Source organism: Vanessa cardui, chromosome 23 (genome assembly GCF_905220365.1).
Source record: "Vanessa cardui chromosome 23, ilVanCard2.1, whole genome shotgun sequence".
Taxonomy (NCBI): Eukaryota; Metazoa; Arthropoda; class Insecta; order Lepidoptera; family Nymphalidae; genus Vanessa; species Vanessa cardui.
This window is the reverse complement of record NC_061145.1, coordinates 10,758,062-10,781,033: the sequence shown is the minus strand read 5'-3', so window position 1 is coordinate 10,781,033 and position 22,972 is coordinate 10,758,062. Positions and strand designations below refer to the sequence as shown.

Here is a 22,972-nt window from a genome sequence, read left to right as displayed (position 1 = left end):
TCCTTTTTCCTTTCGTCTGTTAATTTTTTTTTTTATGCCTTGTTTATATAAATAAACTTTTAACAGGTTTCTTAAAATATTTACATAAAATCAGAACTAGACGATTACATTGTTCTTGTAAAATACATATAAATTATAAACAAAATTAGATTCAATAAACCAAGAAATATATATTAAATGTTGCCTAAAGTAATTAATTTTTTTCGTAATGTTTTTACGAAATCTATTAATGAATTAATAGATTTCGTAAAAATTTTAAATTCTAATATCCAAAAAAATAAACATAAATGTGGTTTTTAATTTTGTGGTTAAAAATTCCACAAGGTTAATTCCATATACGTCGAAATATTTCAATTTTCATATTTATATATAAAATATTTACAATTGAATGAAATACAATATGCAATACTGATCTATTAATTTTATTCCAAATGGTACATTTTTAATATTTTGATGACATATTGGGGTAAGCTATACATGAGACAACTGGTAACATTTTATGTGTCTCCTCGCCATTTTGCGAGAATGTCAGCCAAATCATCAGCTCGCTTTTATAGTTAATTTTTATGTTATTTTCCGTGTAATTACTGTGATTTTGTTTTTGATTCAACACAGAACAACCGTGCAGTGAAATGGATCGATTTATAAGCATGTGGAAAGTCCGGGAGCTGGCGGACAAAGTGTAAGTCGAAACAATATTTTAGTTAATTTTATGTAAAATTTTAAAGTAGTAACATCCTTCAGAGTAATCACGTAAATTATTGCTATTTTTTGTGGCTGAGACCGATATATCTCGCAGAATAATTCCGACGTTAGTTCGTGTTGTTATTGAGATGGAATAGTGATTAGTCTTGTAATGCTCTGCATAAATTGTCCAAGGCACTCCTTATCGGCGGACCTGATGGTCTAGAAAAAGATAACAATCTCGTTTTACCTACCTGATTTAATTTTCTACATTTTACAAAACTCTTTTGTTTAACTTAAATAAACTCATTTTGTATGAACTGAATAGTAGTTATATGCGTAATCGTATTTAAAATATCAAATAATAAAAATACTTATTACGAAATATAATGCAGTAAAAAATAAATTAGCCGAAAGAAAATGTTTCATCAAGTAAGTTATACTGTGGTATAACTGTTTATAACTAGCATTAGTTGGCATAAATTAACACTAAATTGGCTCTGGTTGACTGACTCAATGACAAGAGACACAAGTGGCTTCCATATGTTTATAACAAGTTACCAATTGTGAAAATGTATTGTAGAATATAAATGAACTGAAATTTGAAAAGTTTCCTATAAAGTATGCCCAGTTGGTAAAAGAAATTTCTTATTTTCACTACCCATACTAATTTTTTTTGTTTATTTATGATCTAAATTATTAGTATGAGTTACAAATATTAAAAAAAACAATGGTTTAAGTAGGCTCTTATTAGTATTTCTATTATTACTTAAGTATTTTAAAAAAATACATTTTTATGTTAAGCTAACACAGATCAGAATGTAGTTTCTACCGAGAAGAACTTGCAAGAAAATCAGTAGTAACTCTTTATCGTCAAATTCATTTGTAATAATCACATTAACATTAAACAATTAATATGGTAATTATATGAACTGTGAATTCCATTAAAAGTTTTAATTTTGTTTAAATATTATAATATTCTTATAACAATCTTATAAGTTTCATATAATAGTACTGAGTTCATTTCAAAATGTCATGGTAATATTGTACCATAATTACATAAGTTTATAATTAAAGATATGGTAATTGTATGGCAGGTATTGTACAATAGCTTACATTACAAACAAAAATTTTTTATCCTAAATACCTACAGAAGTAAGCCAGATGGTCCACTTAATCAATATTAACCAAAGAATGATTCAAATTAGTCAAGGATATATAATATTGATAATTACAATATAATAAAGAGCTGAGATGGCCCAGTGGTTAAAATGCGTGCATCTTAACCAATGATTCCGGGTTCAATCACTGAGAAACCTGCATGTAATTTCATCGAAATTCTGCCACATGTGAATTCCACCAATCTGCATTGGAACATTGTGGTAGAATGTGTTCCAAACCCTCTCCTTAATGGAAGAGGAGGCCCTAGCCCAGCAGTGGGAAATTTACAGGCTGTTATTTTACTTTTTTTTTACAATATTATAAAGAACTTGGTTATTTGCTTAGAAATTTTAGTTTATCAATCTTTTTATAAGTCTATATCTTTAGAATATCAATCAAAACAAAAGAGATAAATGTTGCTTAAACAAACACACTACAAACACTAGTAAGGTATAAAGTTCTGCTTTTTCAATCTTATTGTATTCAAGTTGTTATGTTGAATAAGAAAACCGCAACAACAATTAAGGTTTATTCAGTAAACTAATAATGTAGTTACCTACATTATAATTAAATCTCATTAAGTGTTATTTAAATTTTTTGTTGTTATAATATAACCTAACTATTTATCCGTTTTGACTTTGTGTGGCTACATTTAAAAATAACCTCTGTCTCTTCCCTCTTTGATGTTGAATTTTCCAGTAGTCATTTCTTTATGAACATCTATCTTGGGATAGGTATAACTACGCTTAGTGTCAAATCAATTGAGCCTATAGTTTCATAGATCTTTTGAATGAGTCAAGGTATAAATACATTTATATATTTATTTGAATTATAAAGGAAAATTTCTATTATGTATAAGCTATCAATATACTATTAACTTCAATAAAGTATTATTATAATGTTCTATTAGACTGAATTGATCACAAAACTTTGTTAAACAGGAAATATATTTAAGGCACAAATGTATGAATATTATAATGCTGGTAGACTAATTTTCAAATTATACCTAATTAAGGTAATTAAGTAGAGGTCAGACGCAATTGCATATTCTGAGGCTGATCAGTTGATGTGAGTGTGGGACATAAGTAATAGCATTTTATTGGAAAGACTAGGACTGTATTTGTATACAAGACCTCCAGACCTTGTCAACCAATGATTTCAAACTGGGTTGTCACCTAGGGGGTCACAACCCAGTTCCTGTTTATTTTTTATAATTTGCCTTGAGCCAATGTGATTGTTTACTGTTTTGAAACATTGAGGTTGGATAAGTTTTTTATTAGTGATCACAGTTTGATTGCCTCTTTGAACACATTGTTAAAGTTCGAAGGTAGTTCCAAAGTAAAAACAACCATATCTTGTCAAATTATCAGTATAGATTTTATCTAAATAAAAGAAAATGTATTTGTAAATTTTAAAACACTCAAGTGATTTAATTATGGACTTCAGTGGTTGCCCTAACATTATAACTTTTAAAAAGTTTGTATATTATATAATTTGTTCCAATTGTGTGTTAACTCACCTATGAGGTTGTCAGATATTTCGTAGTCTGCCTTTTTCTGTATCCCTAGCAATGTTAAATGTTATTGTGATGAGTTGAGATAACAGTAACAGATACACAAATATACATTTGTATTTATAATATTACTCAAGATGTTACATATGATAGGTATCTCAGTAACAAGACCTTCTTTATACACCTCGCTTCCAAGTATGCTAAGTCATTTATTTCCATTGTGTGTGATGTACTGTAGTAATCTTTATTATTCGTCTTAGAATGATAAGATATTGATGGATGCAGATGCAATCTCTTGTAAAGTTACCCTAGAAGTTATTTTAGAATAACAAAATTAACTGCCTCGTCTTCTGGCTGGCTTGTCAGATATCAAAGTTTTATGTTTAAATGCAATGTCGTGACGGTTATATTAGCTGTCTATTATGTAATTTCTCGCATTTTTTTATGCGACATGTTGGTTCAAATGAGCTGGTGGTAAATGGTTACTGCCCATTTTTGGAAATCCATGTTAACCATTCCTTGTGATTCTGTGTGCAAAAGGAATGTAGCTATAATGACACAGGCACACTAACCCTTCAAATTAGAACGCAACAATATTAGGAAGGCCTGTTTCATAAGCTGGAGCGTTACCCACCCAGGCTTACTTCCTCAAGGTCAAGGCAAATGTTCAAATTTCTACGAGGAATGGTGGTCATCATCCATGCATCATTTATCTATTAGCATAAATAATCCATTGCATGTAATAAAAGTTGAATGTCTGTAATATTAAACACCGCTTTTTACTAAATGCATACTGTATACACGGTATACATATGATACCAAAATATTTTTTTTTACAATTTTCGTCTGTCTGTTTGTTCCGGTTAATCTCTGGAACGGTGGTACCGATTTCGACGGTTGATAGCTGATGTAATAATTTTTTTCATGTAGTATGATGAATGAGAATGATGAAGTAGCGGGCAAAGCTCGTTCAAAATAATTGATGCTAATAATAAATCACACATTGTGACATTTTAAACTTATATTGGATAATCGTGATTAGGATGTAACGTCCTTAAAATTTAAGGATATCACAATCGTCTCTAAGCTTTGTACAGTAACAATGCTTAACGAATGCCTATGTTTTTCAATCGGTCTAGCCTCGATAAGTGGTGTATTAAAGTTAAGAGTTAGCTTCGTAGTTATTTCAAGGTCAGAGTTCAAGTTATTGCTCCTGTATAAGAATTCATATTATTCGATCGAAATGTCCCATGCGAGTACGAACTGTTTAATAATTAATAATCGATTATTAATTAATCTATGTACATATTAAAGTATCAGTTATGTTTATCTATTGCCTTTTATCTAAACACACCCATATTGATGAATTTAAAAATATCTGTTCAGATTAAAATTGAGTCAAATCGTCGATATCAATTTTTAAGAACTATGTACTACGTAGTTAAATTTAAATGTATTATAGATGATCAAAATGTTTCCACTGTTTATATATACTGTTGGAATAAACAAGCAACATCTGCGTCTAGTCACACAACTTCCCTTAAAAAAAGGCGGGAGATTTGCGTCTGACACATTGGGATCGCAATTATGATTATTACTGTGCAATATGGATTATTGATGGTTATTTGTTTTGTAAATTAAAGATAATAATTCTAGAAGAAATAAACAAAAATGGATATCTAAAAAAGTTATTAATGCATGTAGGAAAAGAGACCAACTATTTTTAACATGGAAAAAGGATCCAAATAATATGATTTTAAAATGTAATTATAAAAAACAACGTAATAAAACAAATAAAATTATATATGTAAGCAAAAATAAATATTACAGGCAAGATATAATAAAAAATAAAAATAATACGAGAAAACTGTGGGAGATTCTTAATCATATTTCTGGTAACATTAAATGCTTAAATATATATATACAAATATGAACTAAAACTAGTTACTGTATAAATCTTGACCGCGTGGAATGGTGGCAAGAATGCTAGCAGCATTTCCCCGTTGAATCGCAATTCCGATCCTCTGGGCAAAAAACGAACCAGCCCTCCTGTCACCAGTGGAGGCAATGAGGCGAGGTGTTATACTTTTGATGAAGCTTTTTGCACCACTACTCCAAGGGCCAAGCGTTTCGACAGCAAATGGAACAAAAAAGTAATTAGACATAATACACGAATATTTAGTTATTTTTTTGGCTTCAGCTTTTTCCGCAGCGGCACCGGCTCTTAACATTGTTTCTCGGATATGAGATGGGGCCAACGTGTCAACACATGTAGCGTCCCACACAAGATGTTAACCATTTCTTACATAGCAAATCCGCCACCAACCTTTTCTACTGAGAAGTTATGACCCTTGGACCTGCAGTTACACTGACTCATTCAAAAAGGAACTCGATTGGGTACTGCTGTTTGTCGTTATAATATCTGACGAGTGGGTGGTACCCACACAGCCAGCACCACCAAGTAAAATATAATTTGAAAAGTTACGAGTGCATAGTCTGTGGAGAAAGACATAATTAATTATAGTTGATCGATTTAATATCAATGTAGCAATGAATTATTAATGGTATGTACTTGTACTATTTGCTTAATGGTGAATTATTAATGTAGTTGTATCTTGACGTCTTTTGTTGATTCGAAATGTATCCTTAAGAATTTATTAGTTTTGGAATTTCGCGTCCTGTACTACTAATTACCTGTTATATATGTCAAAATCAAATTATATTCTATTTAAGTAGGTTTTATATTTTTTAAATGCGGGTTCGGAAAGCAATTTCCTCAGAGTACAACTTGCCAGGCGTATCCAAATAACATTAAATTGGCGAGCAGGACTAAGTTTGCGCATCCTTTTGAACGACAACTTATAGACAATTCAGCGTGGTGCGATTTGAAATGATTGTATTAAGCCTTCTATGATAATACGGGTACATATCATAATAGATAAGTCGCCTCAACAAAATATCAGTTTATATGACTACGCTCGTGCCGATTTATGCCAGTCAGAGTTGCCGGTTTGGTGGCAATGAGCTGGCACAACCAAACTTTCACATTGATAATACCATCATCAATTGTGTAACTCGATATGGGTCCCCGTCTAGAACACGTGGATGCTTACAGAAAATTTCTGGTTCAAATCGTAAGCAATTATATACCTCTATGTGACTATTTTACATTTCCCAAACTACTCATGATCAGGATTTCATGTGTCAGATCAAAATCTTTCGTATGACTACCCATCCAGCGACGTTGAGGGGAATTCTTTAGTTGTCTTCCCTGGGCTAAGGCTTCCTCTCCCATTTTGAGGAGAAGTTTAGGAGTATATTCCACAACGCTGCTCCATTGCAGGTTGTTGGATTGACATGTGGTGGAATTGTTGATTTGAAACACATGTTTCCTCACGATGCTCTTCTTCACCGCCGAGCATTGAAAATTCCTACTTTGCTTTTTGAAACCAACTTGAATTTCCCCAATTAATAACATAAGATGTAAGACAAGCTTGTATAGATAATAATGGAGTAGATTTTTCTTTGATTGGTTTTTCTTTTCGTTGGAAAAACGCTTGACGCGATTCCCCCACGTAATGGAAAGTGGGGGGCGGGGTACTCCCCGGAGCCTTGGACACGGAGTGTGCCCAAGTACGCCGGGTTTACCTACTAAAAAACTAGCGGTACCCTCTCCGTCTTTTGGCGGGCGCTATGGGATCGTTTGCGCATGTTACCGTGACGAGTAGATATCGGTCCAACTAACTCAACGCTAAACGATGGTCGGCCCAGCGATGTGAAAGTCTCAGGGCTATCCTAATTGAACGCTATTGTCTTATCAACTACTAACAAGCTATTCGCTTAACTGAAGAGGAAAATAGAAAATCACTATTCCTTGGAAACAAGTATTGCTAGCTTTTTCAGTTTATATGCCCGTCGCATTTGGGACAAAAAATATATTGTGAAATAATACATAATTGTAATAACTTAATATTAGATAAAATATTAGTACAGGTAGAATAGTCTACATATAGTCAATTTGACGACCTCCATGGTCGAGTGGTGTGTACACCGGTTTTCATGGGTACGCCACTCTGAGGTCCCGGGTTCGATTCCCGGCCGAGTCGATGTAGATTACCATTAGTTTTCTATGTTGTCTTGGGCCTGGGTGTTGGTGGTACCGTCGTTACTTCTGATTTCCATAACACAAGTGCTTCAGCTACTTACATTGGGATCAGAGTAATGTATGTGATGTTGGCTCATATTTATTATTATTATTATTTATTATTAATAGTCAATAGTCATTGCTGCTCTCGTAGTTTGCAGTATTTCACTCATCGGTATTTTCTGTCTCTCGATTTTCAATTTTCTAGAATGTATCACGCACGTGGCTAGTCTCCCTTGAATATGCCTTGACCTAAAACTACAATTTCCTGGTCAATGACAGCAGGACATCATGTTCACCTTGTTAAAGTTCATATTTTGGTATGACGTATGTAATAAATATGATTGCAATCAATTAGGTACGAAATAAGAGCCGATTGGGCCCAGTGGTTAGAACGCCTGTATCTTAACCGATGATTGCGAGTTCAAACCCAGGCAAGCTCGTCTGAATTTTGATGTGCTTAATTTTCTGTTTATAATTCATCTCGTGCTCGACGATGAATGAAAACATCGTCAGGAAACCTGCATGTGTTTAATGTCATAGAATTTCCGCCACATACGTATTCCAACCTTCTTTGGAACAGCGTGGTGGAATATGTTCCAAATCTTCTCCTCAAGAGGAGAGGAGGCCTTAGTCCAGCAATAAGAAATTTACAGGCGAAATATGAATATAGAATTACAGATATATATAAATGCACGTCCGTTCCAGCGCGCATATATATTGATTACAATGAATTCCCGTGTATAAATAACTAAGTTTACCTTCCCGCTTCGTTGCACGTCAATAATATATTTATAGCTATTGATTGTTAACGTAATTTCGTTTTGAATCGAATCTGTTTAGGCGTGATGATGTAACAAACATACGAATGCAATCCCACCTTATATAACCTTATATGTTTGTATGATGTGAGATTCTCACATATCAATAGTACTTGTCGCCCGCGGCTTCGGTCGCGTTTTAGAGGGTTTTTTGGTCATCTGTTAGTCAAAAAAATAGCCTTCTTCCTTGTAGTTCAAGTTTGCTTCATACCAAATTTGAGACATACAGTTACTTTCACATTTATAATATAGAAGTATAGATTACAGATACAAGTGCTGTTATTGTTATTAAAATATCGTTTCTACTCTCTATGGGCGGGATTTGTTACAGAAGCGTGCTTATTATTGTCAAATTAAAAAAAATATTAAGGAACGCTTGTGTGCAAAAGGTTACTATACAATTAATGAGTTTATGATCGATAGCACACCTTGGGAATGAAACGATCGTCTCCTGGCTATTTCATCTCATATTAAATTGTTTAAATAATATATGAGACAAATAAAAAAAAAACCCGCTGAGTTTCTTTCGCCGGTTCTTCTCAGGTCAGGGTATTTTCTTTTCCGAACCGGTGGTGGTGTTTCAATTGACCATCAATAAGAAAGTGTAATGCTTCTATATTGAATAAAGTTATTTGAGTTTGAGTTTGACACAGACATACAGACAAACTTAGTATCGCATTAATAATATAAGATAGTATTCGGTTGTACGGAAAATAATCTAAATTACATTTTAAATAGGTATTAATTCGGATGGACGCGATGTCGTTATTTGAATTGTAAATGTGTGAGGTAATTAAAACAAACCCACACAAATGCATATGCTTACATGCCATTTTATTCCATATGTTATGTTATAAATTTTATCCGATATCAGCATCTAGTTTTGGCAATCATATTGCACAACAACGTAACCTTCATAACAGCCTTTCTCTTAAATTTGCAACAATGTAATCGTGCAACTTATATACAATCAATTCCTTTATGTCATAATATATTATGTATATGAATTCGATGGAAGGTTATCGCCAAAAACGACAGACATTAAGTGTTGCCCAATGAGTATATAATAACTTAAAAAAATAAACAGTATTTTTAAAACTTATGTGTTTAACCAATGTTTTGCCTGAGATAATTGACTCGTATTTTACCTACATTTTTCGCTCGTTGGTCGTAATTTTTCTTGAACTACGTAACCGTATAAAATATAAATCTATACATCAAAAGACTGTATAATGTCAGGGATGTATATAGCATATATCTGATCTGAAAATATAAGCAAAAGCGACATAAAAGAGAAACTACTGAAAAGTACTTGCCTTTTTATATTCTAACTAGCGACTCGCCCCGGCTTCGCACGCCTGCAATACTGATATATACTAAATATACTACGGAATTTGTTTAATCTAAGAATCTGTTACAAAAAAAATCGCGTCAAAATCCGTTGCGTAATTTTAAAAATTTAAACATACATAGGGACAGACAGGTTCGATTCCCAGCCGAGTCGATGTAGAAAATTCATTTGTTTTCTTTGTTGTCTTGGGTCTGGGTGTTTGTGGTACCGTCGTTACTTCTGATTTTCCATAACACAAGTGCTTTAGCTACATACATTGGGATCAGAGTAATGTATATGATGTTGTCCAATATTTATTTATTTATACAATGTAATTGTGATTTGTCGAAGGATACTCGACATTTATAAAAACGTCCGTCTTTCGTCATCTCACGTCCGTCATAATGGTGATACTCGTAGTCTTCTCTTTTAAATTTAAATTCAATACTTCATATACAATACATCTGTAATGAAAATATATCGAGGTCCCGGTCTGCCTCGATGTCAAATTAAATAATTTTTCTTCGATATTTTGGGGCGGACTTTCAAATAGACCATCATCACCATCACTACATCATAATCACCGCTGTCCATATCTCTTGTGTATGCATTTACACAAATTCACTTAACCTTCAACACGGAACAACTGCTTTGCCTTAGGACATAATATGAGTATTCGTTTATACAGAACCAGGGGTTCTGTATAAACGAATACTCATATTTTATACAGAATTTATATTAACAGTATTTTATACAGAACCAGGGGTTAGGACAAAGCCCTACCACTAAGTATATAAGTATATATATGTATATTACGAGAAGAAAATATAATACTCGTCGTTCACGTTCGTAATATCTTTCTTTCGATATTCCCTCAAATATTACTTTTTGGCTGTCTTCTACGCCATACTGATGTTGCCAGTATGTACGATAAAGAAAATCCTAATTAAACTCTTTGACGCTTCGACATATGTACATATTTATTTATTACGTATTATGCACCAACTAGCATTGGAACAGCGTGGTGGAATATGTTCCAAACCTTCTCCTCAAAGGGAGAGGCGGCCTTTAGCCCAGCAGTGGGAATTTACAGGCTGTTGTTGTTGTGTTGTATGTACATATAATTTATTTATTCCACAGGACCAATGTAGTGATGAACTACACGGAGGTCGAGGGTAAGGTTCGTGAGGCGACGTCCGATGAGGCGTGGGGTCCGACTGGCCAGCAGATGCAGGAGCTCGCGCTGGCGACCTTCACCTACGAGCACTTCCCGGAGGTGATGTCGATGCTCTGGAGGAGGATGCTGCACGACAACCGGTCGCACTGGAGGCGCACATACAAGGTCGGCTATTCGTATTGCTTATTCTAATTCGTTTCTACTTCATTAAAGCTGTTATCTATTCGTTTACGTCTGTGGCTGGTAGCAATAATGTAGAAAGCGTTAAAAACATTTGCCAATAGGTCTCCTACACGTATTGCATACTACAAACAGTTCTTTATTGATATGTTTATTTATATCCAACTTTAATTTTAATATACGTGATATAAAATCGCCGTCGACAGTGAAAACGCCATTTTTCGTGTATAAGGAATATCATAGATTAATTAAGCACTTGGCGAATGATATCACATCAATCATCATCATCCTGCCCTTATCCCAATTTTATTTGGTGTCGGCGCAGCATGTTTCTCCTTTCATACTTCTCTGTCTGACGTCATCTCACAAGTAACATTCTTTCTAACCATATCGTCTTTCACACAGTCCATCCATCGTTTCCTTGGCCGTTCTCTACCCCATATATCCATCCACATTCATGCTCAAGGCCTTCCTCACAATATATTCCTCATTCCTCCGCATTACATGCCCGTACCATGATAGCCGCCTTCCACATAATTTCTCGACTATCGGTGTCGCTTTCAAACTTCCTCTTATGTACTCATTCCTTACTCTAACCATTCGCGTGACACCACACATTCCTCTCAGCATTCTCATCTCCGCATGCAATAGTCTTCCAGTCATCCCTTTTGTAGCCTGATATCCCATCAATATGATGACAAATATTGTTTATTCATCCTTATTCCGTATCTTTGGATTATCAACATAATCAATCTTTTAATATAGATATAATGATAGGAGACAATGCACCGACTGACCGTCTAACAAAGTACAGCTGACAGTATAAGGGGAGACCTATACTTTTTTAATATCTATAACAATCTCCATGTTCCAGTGTCTCCTACTCCTGAGCTATCTGGTGAGAAACGGCTCGGAGCGAGTGGTGACGTCAGCGAGGGAACATATCTACGATCTGCGCTCGCTCGAGAACTATACATTCGTTGATGACCTTGGAAAGGATCAGGTGGGTTGGAAATTAGATATTTCTATTGTAATAAGAGCAGATGAACAAATGAAATACCTTATGATGAGTGGTCACCACCGTCCATTAGAAAAATATTAACCATTCTATACATCACCTAGGCCGCCGGCCTTGGGAGCCAAGATGTCCCTCGTGCCCATAATACATTGATTAATTCACCATTTAAACTATTTAGTGTTCACAACAAAACTATGGCCTTAGAATGTCTGATGAGTGACGTTTATTTACTCAGGTAGGCTGCACAATGCTACTGCATAGTCCACTAAATAAAAATGCAAGACGCCTTATTCTGTAGGTCGTATTTTTATTTATTGAGTTAACTTATGATTCTCCAACAAAAGATACTTTAAATGCATATACAAGTAATATAAGGTTAGCACGTTGTACGTTCCTTCAATTATAGGAGACCACAGCATGTAATATTAAGCAAACAATATTTAAATACAGTTACAGTAAAAAGTGAATAAAAGTAAAAGAAAGTAGTAAAGTAAACAGCCTGTAAATTTCCCACTGCTGGGCCAATGGCCTCCTCTTCCATTAAGGAGAGGGTTTGGAACATATTCCACCACGCTGTTCCAATGCGGGTTGGTGGAATGCACATGTGGCAGAATTTCAATGAAATTAGACACATGCAGGTTTTCTCACGATGTTTTCCTTCACCGCCGAGCACGAGATGAGTTATAAACACAAATTAAGCGCATATATATAGTTGTGCTTGCCTGGGTTTGAACCCACAATCATCGGTTAAGATGCACGCGTTCTAACCACTGGGCCATCTCAGCTCTAATAAAAGTGAACAATTCCTAACATAAACAATTGTGTACAAAAAACTCCTTAGTGAATTGGTAACAGATGACAAATAACTTTCCTACATCACATATGTTGCACTAATATGTTACATAAAGTACCACTTATTTAAGGATGCTTGTAATGTTTTCAGGGTATCAACGTGAGGCACAAAGTCCGCGAGCTGATAGACTTCATTCAGGACGATGAAAGGTTAAGGGAGGAGAGGAAGAAGGCTAAGAAGAACAAGGACAAATATATCGGTAAGTCTCATGACGTTGGGACTTTATATGACATTTGGACTTGTATAGTTGGGAATGAATGATTCTCCTTATCAAGTCTCAAATGATGATATACGTAAAAGAGATGTCCCAGTGGTTTGAACGCGTGCATCTTAACCGATGATTGCGGGTTCAAACCCAGGCAAGCACCGCTGATTCATGTGCTTAATTTGTCTTTATAATTCATCTGTTGCTCAGTGGTGAAGGAAAACATCGTGAGGAAACCTGCATGTGACAAATTTCATAGAAATTCTGTTACATTAGTATTTCACTAACCCGCATTGAACCTTATCTTTAAAGGAAGAGGAGGTCTTTAGCCCAGCAGTGGGAATTTACAGGCTGTTGTTGAGAGGGATAATAGTTGATGTGCTTTTGTCTCACTCGCACATTAAGACAACAGTGACAAATAATTCCAAGTGCAATTGTGTTGTGCTGTAAACATATTATTAAGAAGCCATTGTTTAGAAGTTAAGATGGCCTATTAAATAGAATAGACTTATAGTCCATTCCAATGACAAAAGGAAACATTCAAAACATAACGTATTTTTCAATATCACAAGTGTTTTGTTGATAATTCCACTATAAGATTAACTACAAACAGTTCTTGATTAATATATCTTCATTTGTAATACAACAATATTTCACTAAACTACATAGATCCACTTTAATTTCACTTCCAAAGTAACGAAAACAGTTTTGTCGACATTCAAGACGCCATTTCTCGACGACGAACATTAAAAATAGAGGCCTCAACTAGGCATGTTCGCTAAACGAATGTAGACGAATGAATTTATACAGATAAAAAATATATTATTTTAGTTTTAAAATTCATTATGGATATTTTTTTTAAATATATTTATTTAATTGGTTGTAATATATAATATGAATTATTTATTAGAAACGTAAAAAGTTACCTAACGATAGATAAAAAAGTTATTTTTATACAAGGTTATATACATTTTAAGGTTTTTACATAAAAATAATATTTTTACCAAAAATGTTAAAAGAATTATTTTACTTAAAAATAATCTCTTATCTCGAAATGTAGATCAGTTTTGTGCATAGCAATTTTATAGTTTTGAAAATAATACAATGTTAAGAAAGACATTGGTCTCTCATCTTTCGTATCATGTGCACGGATACATATTCGGAATTCTCTGAAGTTTTTTATTACGACCTGACTTTGTTTAAACGGAAAATTACTTTTAAAATCAAAAAATAATATCGTTCTTTAGCATTAATTACCCATTCATTCAATTATTTTCACCTCACTAGTCGAACGCAAATGACATATCAATTCAAGGTCAAAGTTGTTTATTTATCTTTTCTCCTCTTCCCATTGGAATAGACTATACAAGTATTTGATTTTGGATTACAATATATTGTTATTTCTATTGTGAAGAAACTTGCATGTATCTAATTTTATAGAGATTCAGCCACATGTTTAATCCACCAATCCGTATTGGAGCAGCGTGGAGGAATATGTTCCAATCCTTCTCCTTAAAGCGAGTGGAGGCCTTAGCCCAGTAGTGGCAATTTTACATTTTTTTAATTTTACAGGCTGTTATCGTTGTTGTTGTATACAATGTTGGCAGCAATAAATGATATAATTGTTATGACAGGCATGTCATCCGAGGCCGTGGTGCTGGGAGCGCGGGGGGGCGGCGGCGGCGGCGGGTGGGGGGAGTACAGTGACCGCAGCACCTCCTGGGGTAAGTACACTATAGATAACTCAATTATGCATTTGTAAGTTTTCATGGGTACACCACTATAAGGTCCAGAGTTCGATTCCCGGCCGAGTCTATATAGTAAAAGTTCATTAGTTTTCTATGTTGTTTTGGGTTTGAATGTTTGTGGTACCGTCGTTTCTTCTGATTTTCTATAACACAAGTGCTTTAGCTACTTACATTGGGATCAGAGTAATGTATGTGATGTTGTTCAATATTTATATTATATTCCTAAGTAATTACTACCTTTGTGTTGAGATAATCATTTTCATAAATAAATAATTTATTTTTAATTTAGAAAAAAAGTATATATTGATGTTTACTTATTGTGTGGTGGTTAATCTAAATAAATAATGATATAATTATTGTTTACAGATGACAGTAAAGATAGAAACGACGAAGACGATTATGAAAGGGAGGACTCGGACGGCGAGTATGGAAATAAGAAACCTAACAAGTTAGTCTATATTGTCATTTTTAACGAAGGCAAAGCTTTGAAACGGTTTAGAAAGTGGTTAACATGGGTTGTATACGCTAATACTGAAAAAATAAACAGCTTCTTCATTATTATTTAAAAAATATTTTGGTTTAGATATTTGTTTGTTGTAAGGCTAAGTACCACCCATAAATTTGTATTAGTCTAAAAAGCAAAATGAAATCCATTGTAATTAGAGGCACAAAGGACAAAACATCCAAGTTTCCAAGGTGAGATTCAAAAGAAATGGAGGGGATAGTAAATATTTCTTGGATGGTTACCATCAATGCGGTGACAGACCTGGACAGACGTCAAAGGCCAGTTCATTAACCCCGGCCTGGTAGTGTGGGGCGGAATACTGTAACGGAGCCCTATGTCCCCAGCGGCGGCGGCGGCGCGCGGCGCGAGGGCGAGTACCGCGACGCCGAGTCGCCCGACGCCAGACCCGCGCGCGCACGCGCACACGCGCGCCTGCACCTCGGTGAGCCTCGCGCGGCCTCTCCCGGCCTCTCCCAGCCTCTCCCATTATGTCCTTATCTACTCACTCTATGCAGATCCCTTACAAGCATTCACATATGTATTATGACAACACAACACGATATATTATTATGACGACCTCCGTGGTCGAGTGGTGTGTACACCGGTTTTCATGGGTACGCCACTCTGAGGTCCCGGGTTCGATTCCCGGTCGAGTCGATGTAGATTGCCATTAGTTTTCTGTTGTCTTGGGTCTGGGTGTTTGTGGTGCCGTCGTTACTTCTGATTTCCATATCACAAGTGCTTCAGCTACTTACATTGGGATCAGAGTAATGTATGTGATGTTGTCTCATATTTATTATTATTATATATGCTGGAGAAACCACAATTGCCCTCCTTGATGCTCAGTGCTCGTCATCAGGGTTGCAAGTGTCCACGTAGCTAAGTATTAATAGTTGGTATGGTAACCATATCATGGAAGTTTCGAGATGTTTGATCACTTCACAGTTATTATTTAACAGTTGCTGATGTAAAACACCAATCTACTAGTCACAATAAACACTAGCTTGAACGGATTCTCAATATCGATCTTTTTTCACTCAACAATATTATGATTGACATAACTCCATCTTATTTCAACATCCCATAATCATGTTTCATTCATGTTAAGATAGCGTATTAACTTTCTTCGAGGCCTATCTTCTACTTTGATTAATCGTGACGTGAGATGCAATATTAGTAGTAATAATAGTCACTTTGAATGTATTATAAAAATACAAACAAAAGTGAACATTAAACTCTATACAATCACTTTGTCCGATGTTTTAAATAAAACCAATGAAATAACGTTTCCAGGTGCAGCGGCCACGTACGGCAAGTCCCCGGTGGTGACCATCGCCCCGGTGGCCGGCAAGAACACGAACAAGTCGCAGGAGCTATTGGACGACCTGTTCAAGACCTGCCCCGTGCCCAGCTCGCCCGGGGACAACAACAACGACACCAACATCATATCCACGAACCTCATCGAAGACGATTTTGACCCGAGGTATGGTAGCAATCAAGTAGTACTACTATGTTTAATAGTCTATGTAACAACAACAACAACAGTCTGTAAATTCCTACTGCTGGGCTAAAGGCCTCATCTCCCTTTTGAGGAGAAGGTTTGGAACATATTCCACCACGTTGGTCCAATGCGGGTTGGTGGAAAGTCTATGTAACGGAGTGGCTGAAAACACGGAGTGTAACTAATGAGTTTTTTGCCGTTTTCTATTCAAGTAGGCTTTATCTTTGTAGGCAAGCACTTTTGAATTGTCATTTAACAACCATATTAAGTGAAGCTACCATCGATTTCGAAAGTATATTGTACCGAGGAGAACCGGCAAGAAACTGAATAGTTACTCTTTTTCAACAATTAAAAATACAGTCATGCTAATTAATTACAAAAGGCTTTTTGACAATGCGAAAAATAAATTGTGAATTATTGTAATCGGTGTATATTATGAGTTTAAAAATGGTTATTTACTAACGAAAGTTGAAAATAATACTTAATTTATTCAAAAATCCATAAATAAAAATGCATTTGTTCAAACGTTTGTCACGTGACACAAAACGCGTCTGATTGGCCGGGCTTATGATGAAGTCTTTTCTTGTAAACTTTGCTTTTCTACTATATGTACCACAGATTAAAATACCAGAAAGTGACGCTCACCGACTCCATTGCAGCGCCAATTATATTTATTATTATATATATTATTATATTTATATATTATTATATTAATTTATTATAATATTTTTCAGCAAATATTTATTAGAAATAAAAAACACAACATTTACTGGGTTCCTAAACTTCTACGAAATAATATAAAATGGATTTTAAAAATCAGTCAAATTGCCTATTATATATGTTTTGTAATATAATATAAATGTGGAATAAATGCAACAATTCCAGAGCGGAGGAGCGCGCGTCTGCGCCGAAGCCCGAGGCCGACTTCGGGGACTTCACGGCCGCCTTCGGGCCCCCCGCGCCCGCCGCGCCCCCCGCGCCCTCCGGCGAGTTCGCAGACTTCAGCGCCTTCCAGCTGCAGCCCCCACCCGCCGCCGCCCCCCCGCACAACCCCGGTTGGTGCCGAGTATACATTCTTAAAAGTATTTGCAGAGGTCACGGTTTGACCACCAACAGCTGTTTGTATACTACGGTGGTTTGATTGAATGGAATGAGAATCCACCTCCCGTTAACGAGTCCAAGTAGGTATAGTACGACACAGCTTAGATGTCGCATCGGCAAAATTAGTAAAACCGATCACATCCGAATTGAGTACGCTATACCAAATTATCAATATTTATTTCTCATGCGATTATGATTTTTGCACAAACGTAATAACGTGTAATATCATATGAATTAATATATTCGTCAATTTGACGCGTCGATTTACATGCACTTGCTTTCTCTGAATGTGAATCTATTGCAACGAATAGCGTCGAATGGCGCGATAGGGAGCTATTTCGATTGGTTGTGTAAATCGGCAGTAATCGGTTTTATTTTCATTCCATTGCATTTTCCGATGCTACATCTAATTTGTGTCGTACTATACTAAACGATACATATCTGTCAAATATGAAATTGATACTTTGCCTGTAATCCATTATTATCAATATACCAAATATAATTCTGTATATTGTGTAATCACAATAGTGTTTACTATACTATACTATATATAATAGTGTTTACTATTTAGAAACATCAGACCGCAACACCACAGAGTACTTTCATGTCCATACAATATGAGTAAGGTAGTTCTTCCCTCAGTTCCAGCAAACACCTCTAATCTGTCTCTACTGAGCGACCTGGAGCCCCCCTCTCAGCCCCTCAGCTTCGATCTGGACTCGCTCACGTCACAGATGGCCTCCAGTACCCTGCAGCCAACAGGTAAGCTATACATGTGTCCGCTTTGGCTATAAAGATACATCAGAGTCTAGAGTACAGTAGATAGTATATATATACAGATACAGTAGATAATAATAAACAAAAACTTACTTATATAATCTATATAGCTTTATAGATTAGAAGTATTATACTTTATCATGTGATATGATATTATTAAAGTCATGTAAAGATTAAACTGAGAATGCGAGCAGTCAGAATACAAATACTCAGGCAAGTGATACATTCATTTCATTCAGTGAAGGAAAATGCTATAAATAGTGAGTCATGTGTGACATGAAATCTGCCACATGTGAATCTAACCACACATGTGTGTGTAACCAACGCACACACACTGTCAACATTTTAATTGATTTCATTTGACTCTTATCTCTGTGCTCTATGGTCTGATGGGTAATGCAAGTGTTATTTGTTTGTTAATGGGTGTATATCGACTCATATTTGTGCTGTCAACTAACCGATTGATATATTTTCTTTATTAACACAAAAAGATTATATTCATTTTAGAATTTTGCTTCAACAATGATTTACTAATGAACAAGTACTACTTACACGACAAACTCATTGTATTTTTTGATATATTTAATATATAAGTTGAATTTTTTTAACAATTTTTACACAAATATCTCACTGTAAACTTTTGTAAATGATATTTTTTTTGTTTATTTTTATTTATCAAATGTATTTATAGCAATGGATGTTGTAATTGTAAGGTGTATATTTAATCTATATGTGTATGATTTTAGTTATAGAATTATGTATGGAATGTATAATTAGTTTTAAGTTATGTATAATATAATATTATTGTTATATCTGTAAGATGTTGAAAAGCAAGCGAATAATAGGTTTATGTTAAGTACTACTGGTATTACTACATTAGGTTCTACGTCCTGTGGTTGGCAGTGCATTGTAAAAGTTGCCAACAAATGTATTTTGTACTCAGTGTAAACAAACTCGAGTCGCTTATTTTAATTTTGTAAAATATTGTAAGTCATTGTTTAATTTTGTACAAATTGTTACGTTACACGCAAATTGTTACACAAAATAAAAATCGATATGATTTTTATTTTGTGTAACAAATTTACTTTACACATACTTTTTATACACTGTACCAAGAACTTTCTGTAAAATATACACTTCGAACATATGTTTTTGTATACACTTTGCTACTTTTAAGTGACGTCAGCTCCGTTAGGGGTAAGCCGTATACGGTATCTACTAACTACACTAGGAAGCGGTGGGTATTTTAATTTACTGTACTTACGTATACCACAGGAAAACGTGGTCTTAAATGTGAAATATATGTGACAAGATGAGGCTTAGTTAAGAGTAGCTAGAGTCGCTGTCGCCGAATCATTCACTCTGGGCACATTCAGGTTCGCTCTATTTCCAGGCGACGCCCCGCACCCCCCGCACCCCCCGCACCCTCCGCGCCGCCTCGAGCGCGCGCTGCAGGCCTACGCCGACGCACTCGGCGGCGCGCCGCGCTCGCGCGCCGACGTGCTGCGCGTGCAGGACGCGGCCGAGCGGCTGCGGCGCGCGCTGCCCGGCCCGCTCACGCTGCAGCGCCTGCGCGGCGCCGACGCGCCCGCCGCGCCGCGCGCCGCGCTCGCCCGCGCGCGCGCCGCCGCCGTGCGCGCGCTGCTGCCGCGCTGGCCCGCGCTGCGCCACGAGGCGCGCGTGCCCTTCGCGCCGCTCGCGGGGCTGCCGCTGGCGCTGGACGCGCTCGCCGACCTGTGCGGCTACCTACGCCGCGAGCGCGAGCCCGCCGTGCTGCGCGCGCTGGCGGCGCTGCTGCTCGACCACGTGCGCGGCGACGCGCCGCTGGCCGCGCTGGCGGAGGCGTCGCGCGGGGCCGCGGCGCGCCCCGACTGGGACGCGTACGTGCAGCTGCTGGTGACGCTGCCGGAGCGCGTCGCCAACCGCCTGCGCGCCGACTCGCCGCGCGACCTGTCGCCGGCCGGCCACTCGTGCGCGCTGCTGTTCCACGTGGTGCGCTGCATCGACTACATGGCCGAGTGCAGCTTCCGGCAGGGCGACCGGTTCGACCTGCAGTACCTGGCGCACCTGCTGTCGAAGTACATCGTGCACTACGGCCTGAGCGACCCCGCCGGCGTGGCTCAGTTCGTCGACATCCTCGTGGCGTGGACGGCCGGCGACGACGCGGACGAGTGCAGATTCGTCCGCAGGAAGCTGATCCAGACCCTGCTGGGCAAGCTGAGCAGGCAGGCGATAGACAAGGTGTCGCTGATCCTCCTGACGCGGAGCCCCATCGACTACAGGACGAAGGACCAGGCCATCCGGAACGTGCTCGGCAACAACATCGACACCAGCAAGGACTGGCACGACATCCTCACGTTCAGGATCCCGTTCTACGTCCACCCCAAGGACTTCAGGGATACGAGGATACCGGAGAACTTGATATACTACATTTCGACCAGCAAGAACTCCGTCGAGATCCTGACCGACATGATCCTGAGGCTGAGCAAGACGTGGTCGGACGTGCACCTCAACAACGTGGTGAACATCGACCACCACATGCACACGTCGATCCTGCTCGTGCTCGCCGTCAAGTACCGCGTGGTCATCTGGCGGATGCGCAAGAGTCCCTGGGACACGAGCGAGATGAAGAGAATCCTCTACAAGGGCATGTCGAAGCACTTGGACATCATATCGCAGGAGTTCCGGTGCGTCGGAATGGCCACTATAGAGATCCTGTTCAAAATGATCGTCGAAGTCGACGATTCGGACAAAAAAGCGGTCGAGTGTTTAAATTTCGACTTCGAGGAGCTGGGGCAACTCTGCATCGACATATTCAACACGCTGCAGGCCGTCACGCAGCGCTGCATCATCGACGACAGGGCCAAGAAGCCCAGCGTCGAAGTGCGAGTCATAGACCTCAAGAGGAACTTGGACGAGATCGCCGAGCGAGTCTCGGGGAACATCGAGAAACCGGTGCACAACACGATCGTCACGTGCGCGGTCAAGGGCCCGCAGCAGACCAAGGAGATCGTCAAGACGATCATATCCGCCAAGCTGGACGCCCTGGGCAAAACCGGGAAGGACGTCGACCTGGACTCCGACGACGACCTCCAGCCGTACGACATGAGCAACGACGTCCCGGTCGCGGCCAAGAGGAAGCCGAAGTACCTGAGGGATCTCGTCGAGATCATCAACGAGGGCAAGGACCTGGAGTCGTTCGAGGCGGCCGTCACCGCCGCCGAGGGCCTGGTCACCAAGCAGCTCAAGGGCGACGACGAGAAGCTGGCGATCGAGTTGCTGGATATGTTCGTACACCTGGACGAGAAGTTCCACGTCGATGGGTTCAACGGCATCAAGTTCAAAACGGCCGTCGCGATAGTGTGCAGCCAGCCCAGGGTGTGCGCAGAGCACCTGTGCAAGGAAATACACGCGGACGTCGGCAGGTATTCGATAGCCACAAAAATATTCATGCTCGACGTGTTCACGGAGGCAGCGGAGAGGATCGCCGACATGAAGACCGAGCCTGAAGAGAAGCAGAGGAGGGCGGACGCCCCGGCGAAGGAGCTGCCCCGCGAAGAAATACTGCGGCGGCGCCTCCTCAAGAAAACCAAGTACTTCCACTCGAAGCGACCGCATCCCTTCTCCAAGGCGAAGAAAAATGTATTCGCCTCCGTGTCCGACCACTTCTTCTACCCGCTCATCAGCGGGTTCGGCTACCGGCAGCTCACGCTGAGCCACCACAACATGAAACAGGACGTCGACAAGCTGCTACTACTGCGGTACCTCTCCGCCGTCGGCACCATCATTCTAGTCTCGAAGAACTGCCCCAAGTGCCCCGTGTACTGCCGGGAAATCCTCCAGATGGTTCTCTATTTGAGGTTCGCGCCGGACCCGAAGGTCCAAACGTCGGTTCTGTCGATAATCGCGTCGATAGCCGTCGCGTTGCCGGAGTCGTTCCTCAAGGGGGAGTACTACGAGGTCATGATGGAGCTGTCCTCGTGGCTGGTAGACTGCCTTACCAACGCCGACCTGACCCACCGACTGGGGGGGCCGAAGTCGGACGCGGTCGTGTTCGCGGGGGAAGTGTTGCATTTGCTAGAATCCGTTTTGTCAGAGTAATGTTCCATATCTGAGTGTGTTAGCTGGTAAGGTCTGTAGTCATATTCGGTTAAGTCTAATTGTAATTTCGTCTGTGTACGCTGTAAGCGATTGTAACTCTATGTAATGCCCACCGTGATTTGCCGATCTGAGAATAAATGCTCTTGATCTTGA

The 22,972-nt window shown here is 38.5% G+C and overlaps 1 protein-coding gene across 1 annotated transcript; it reads left to right on the top strand.

The window, feature by feature from the left end:
* Window positions 1-476: 476 nt before the first annotated feature.
* On the top strand, window positions 477-22,972 carry LOC124539646. Its single transcript, XM_047116947.1, has 11 exons — window positions 477-682; window positions 10,794-10,995; window positions 11,885-12,013; window positions 12,972-13,080; window positions 14,721-14,810; window positions 15,201-15,282; window positions 15,684-15,781; window positions 16,633-16,822; window positions 17,726-17,895; window positions 18,584-18,703; window positions 20,052-22,972. Exons 1-11 carry the CDS (start codon window positions 633-635, stop codon window positions 22,817-22,819), a joined length of 4,008 nt encoding a protein of 1,335 aa, XP_046972903.1. The 5' UTR covers window positions 477-632; the 3' UTR covers window positions 22,820-22,972.

What these genes read in the sequence shown, in the direction of transcription:
- LOC124539646 (XM_047116947.1), top strand. Translation starts at nt 633, where the DNA reads ATGGATCGATTTATAAGCATGTGGAAAGTCCGGGAGCTGGCGGACAAA. An exon ending in CGGGAGCTGGCGGACAAAGT is followed by an intron (nt 683 to 10,793) that starts GTAAGTCGAAAC and finishes TTTATTCCACAG; the next exon opens with GACCAATGTAGTGATGAACT. An exon ending in GAAGACGATTTTGACCCGAG is followed by an intron (nt 16,823 to 17,725) that starts GTATGGTAGCAA and finishes CAACAATTCCAG; the next exon opens with AGCGGAGGAGCGCGCGTCTG.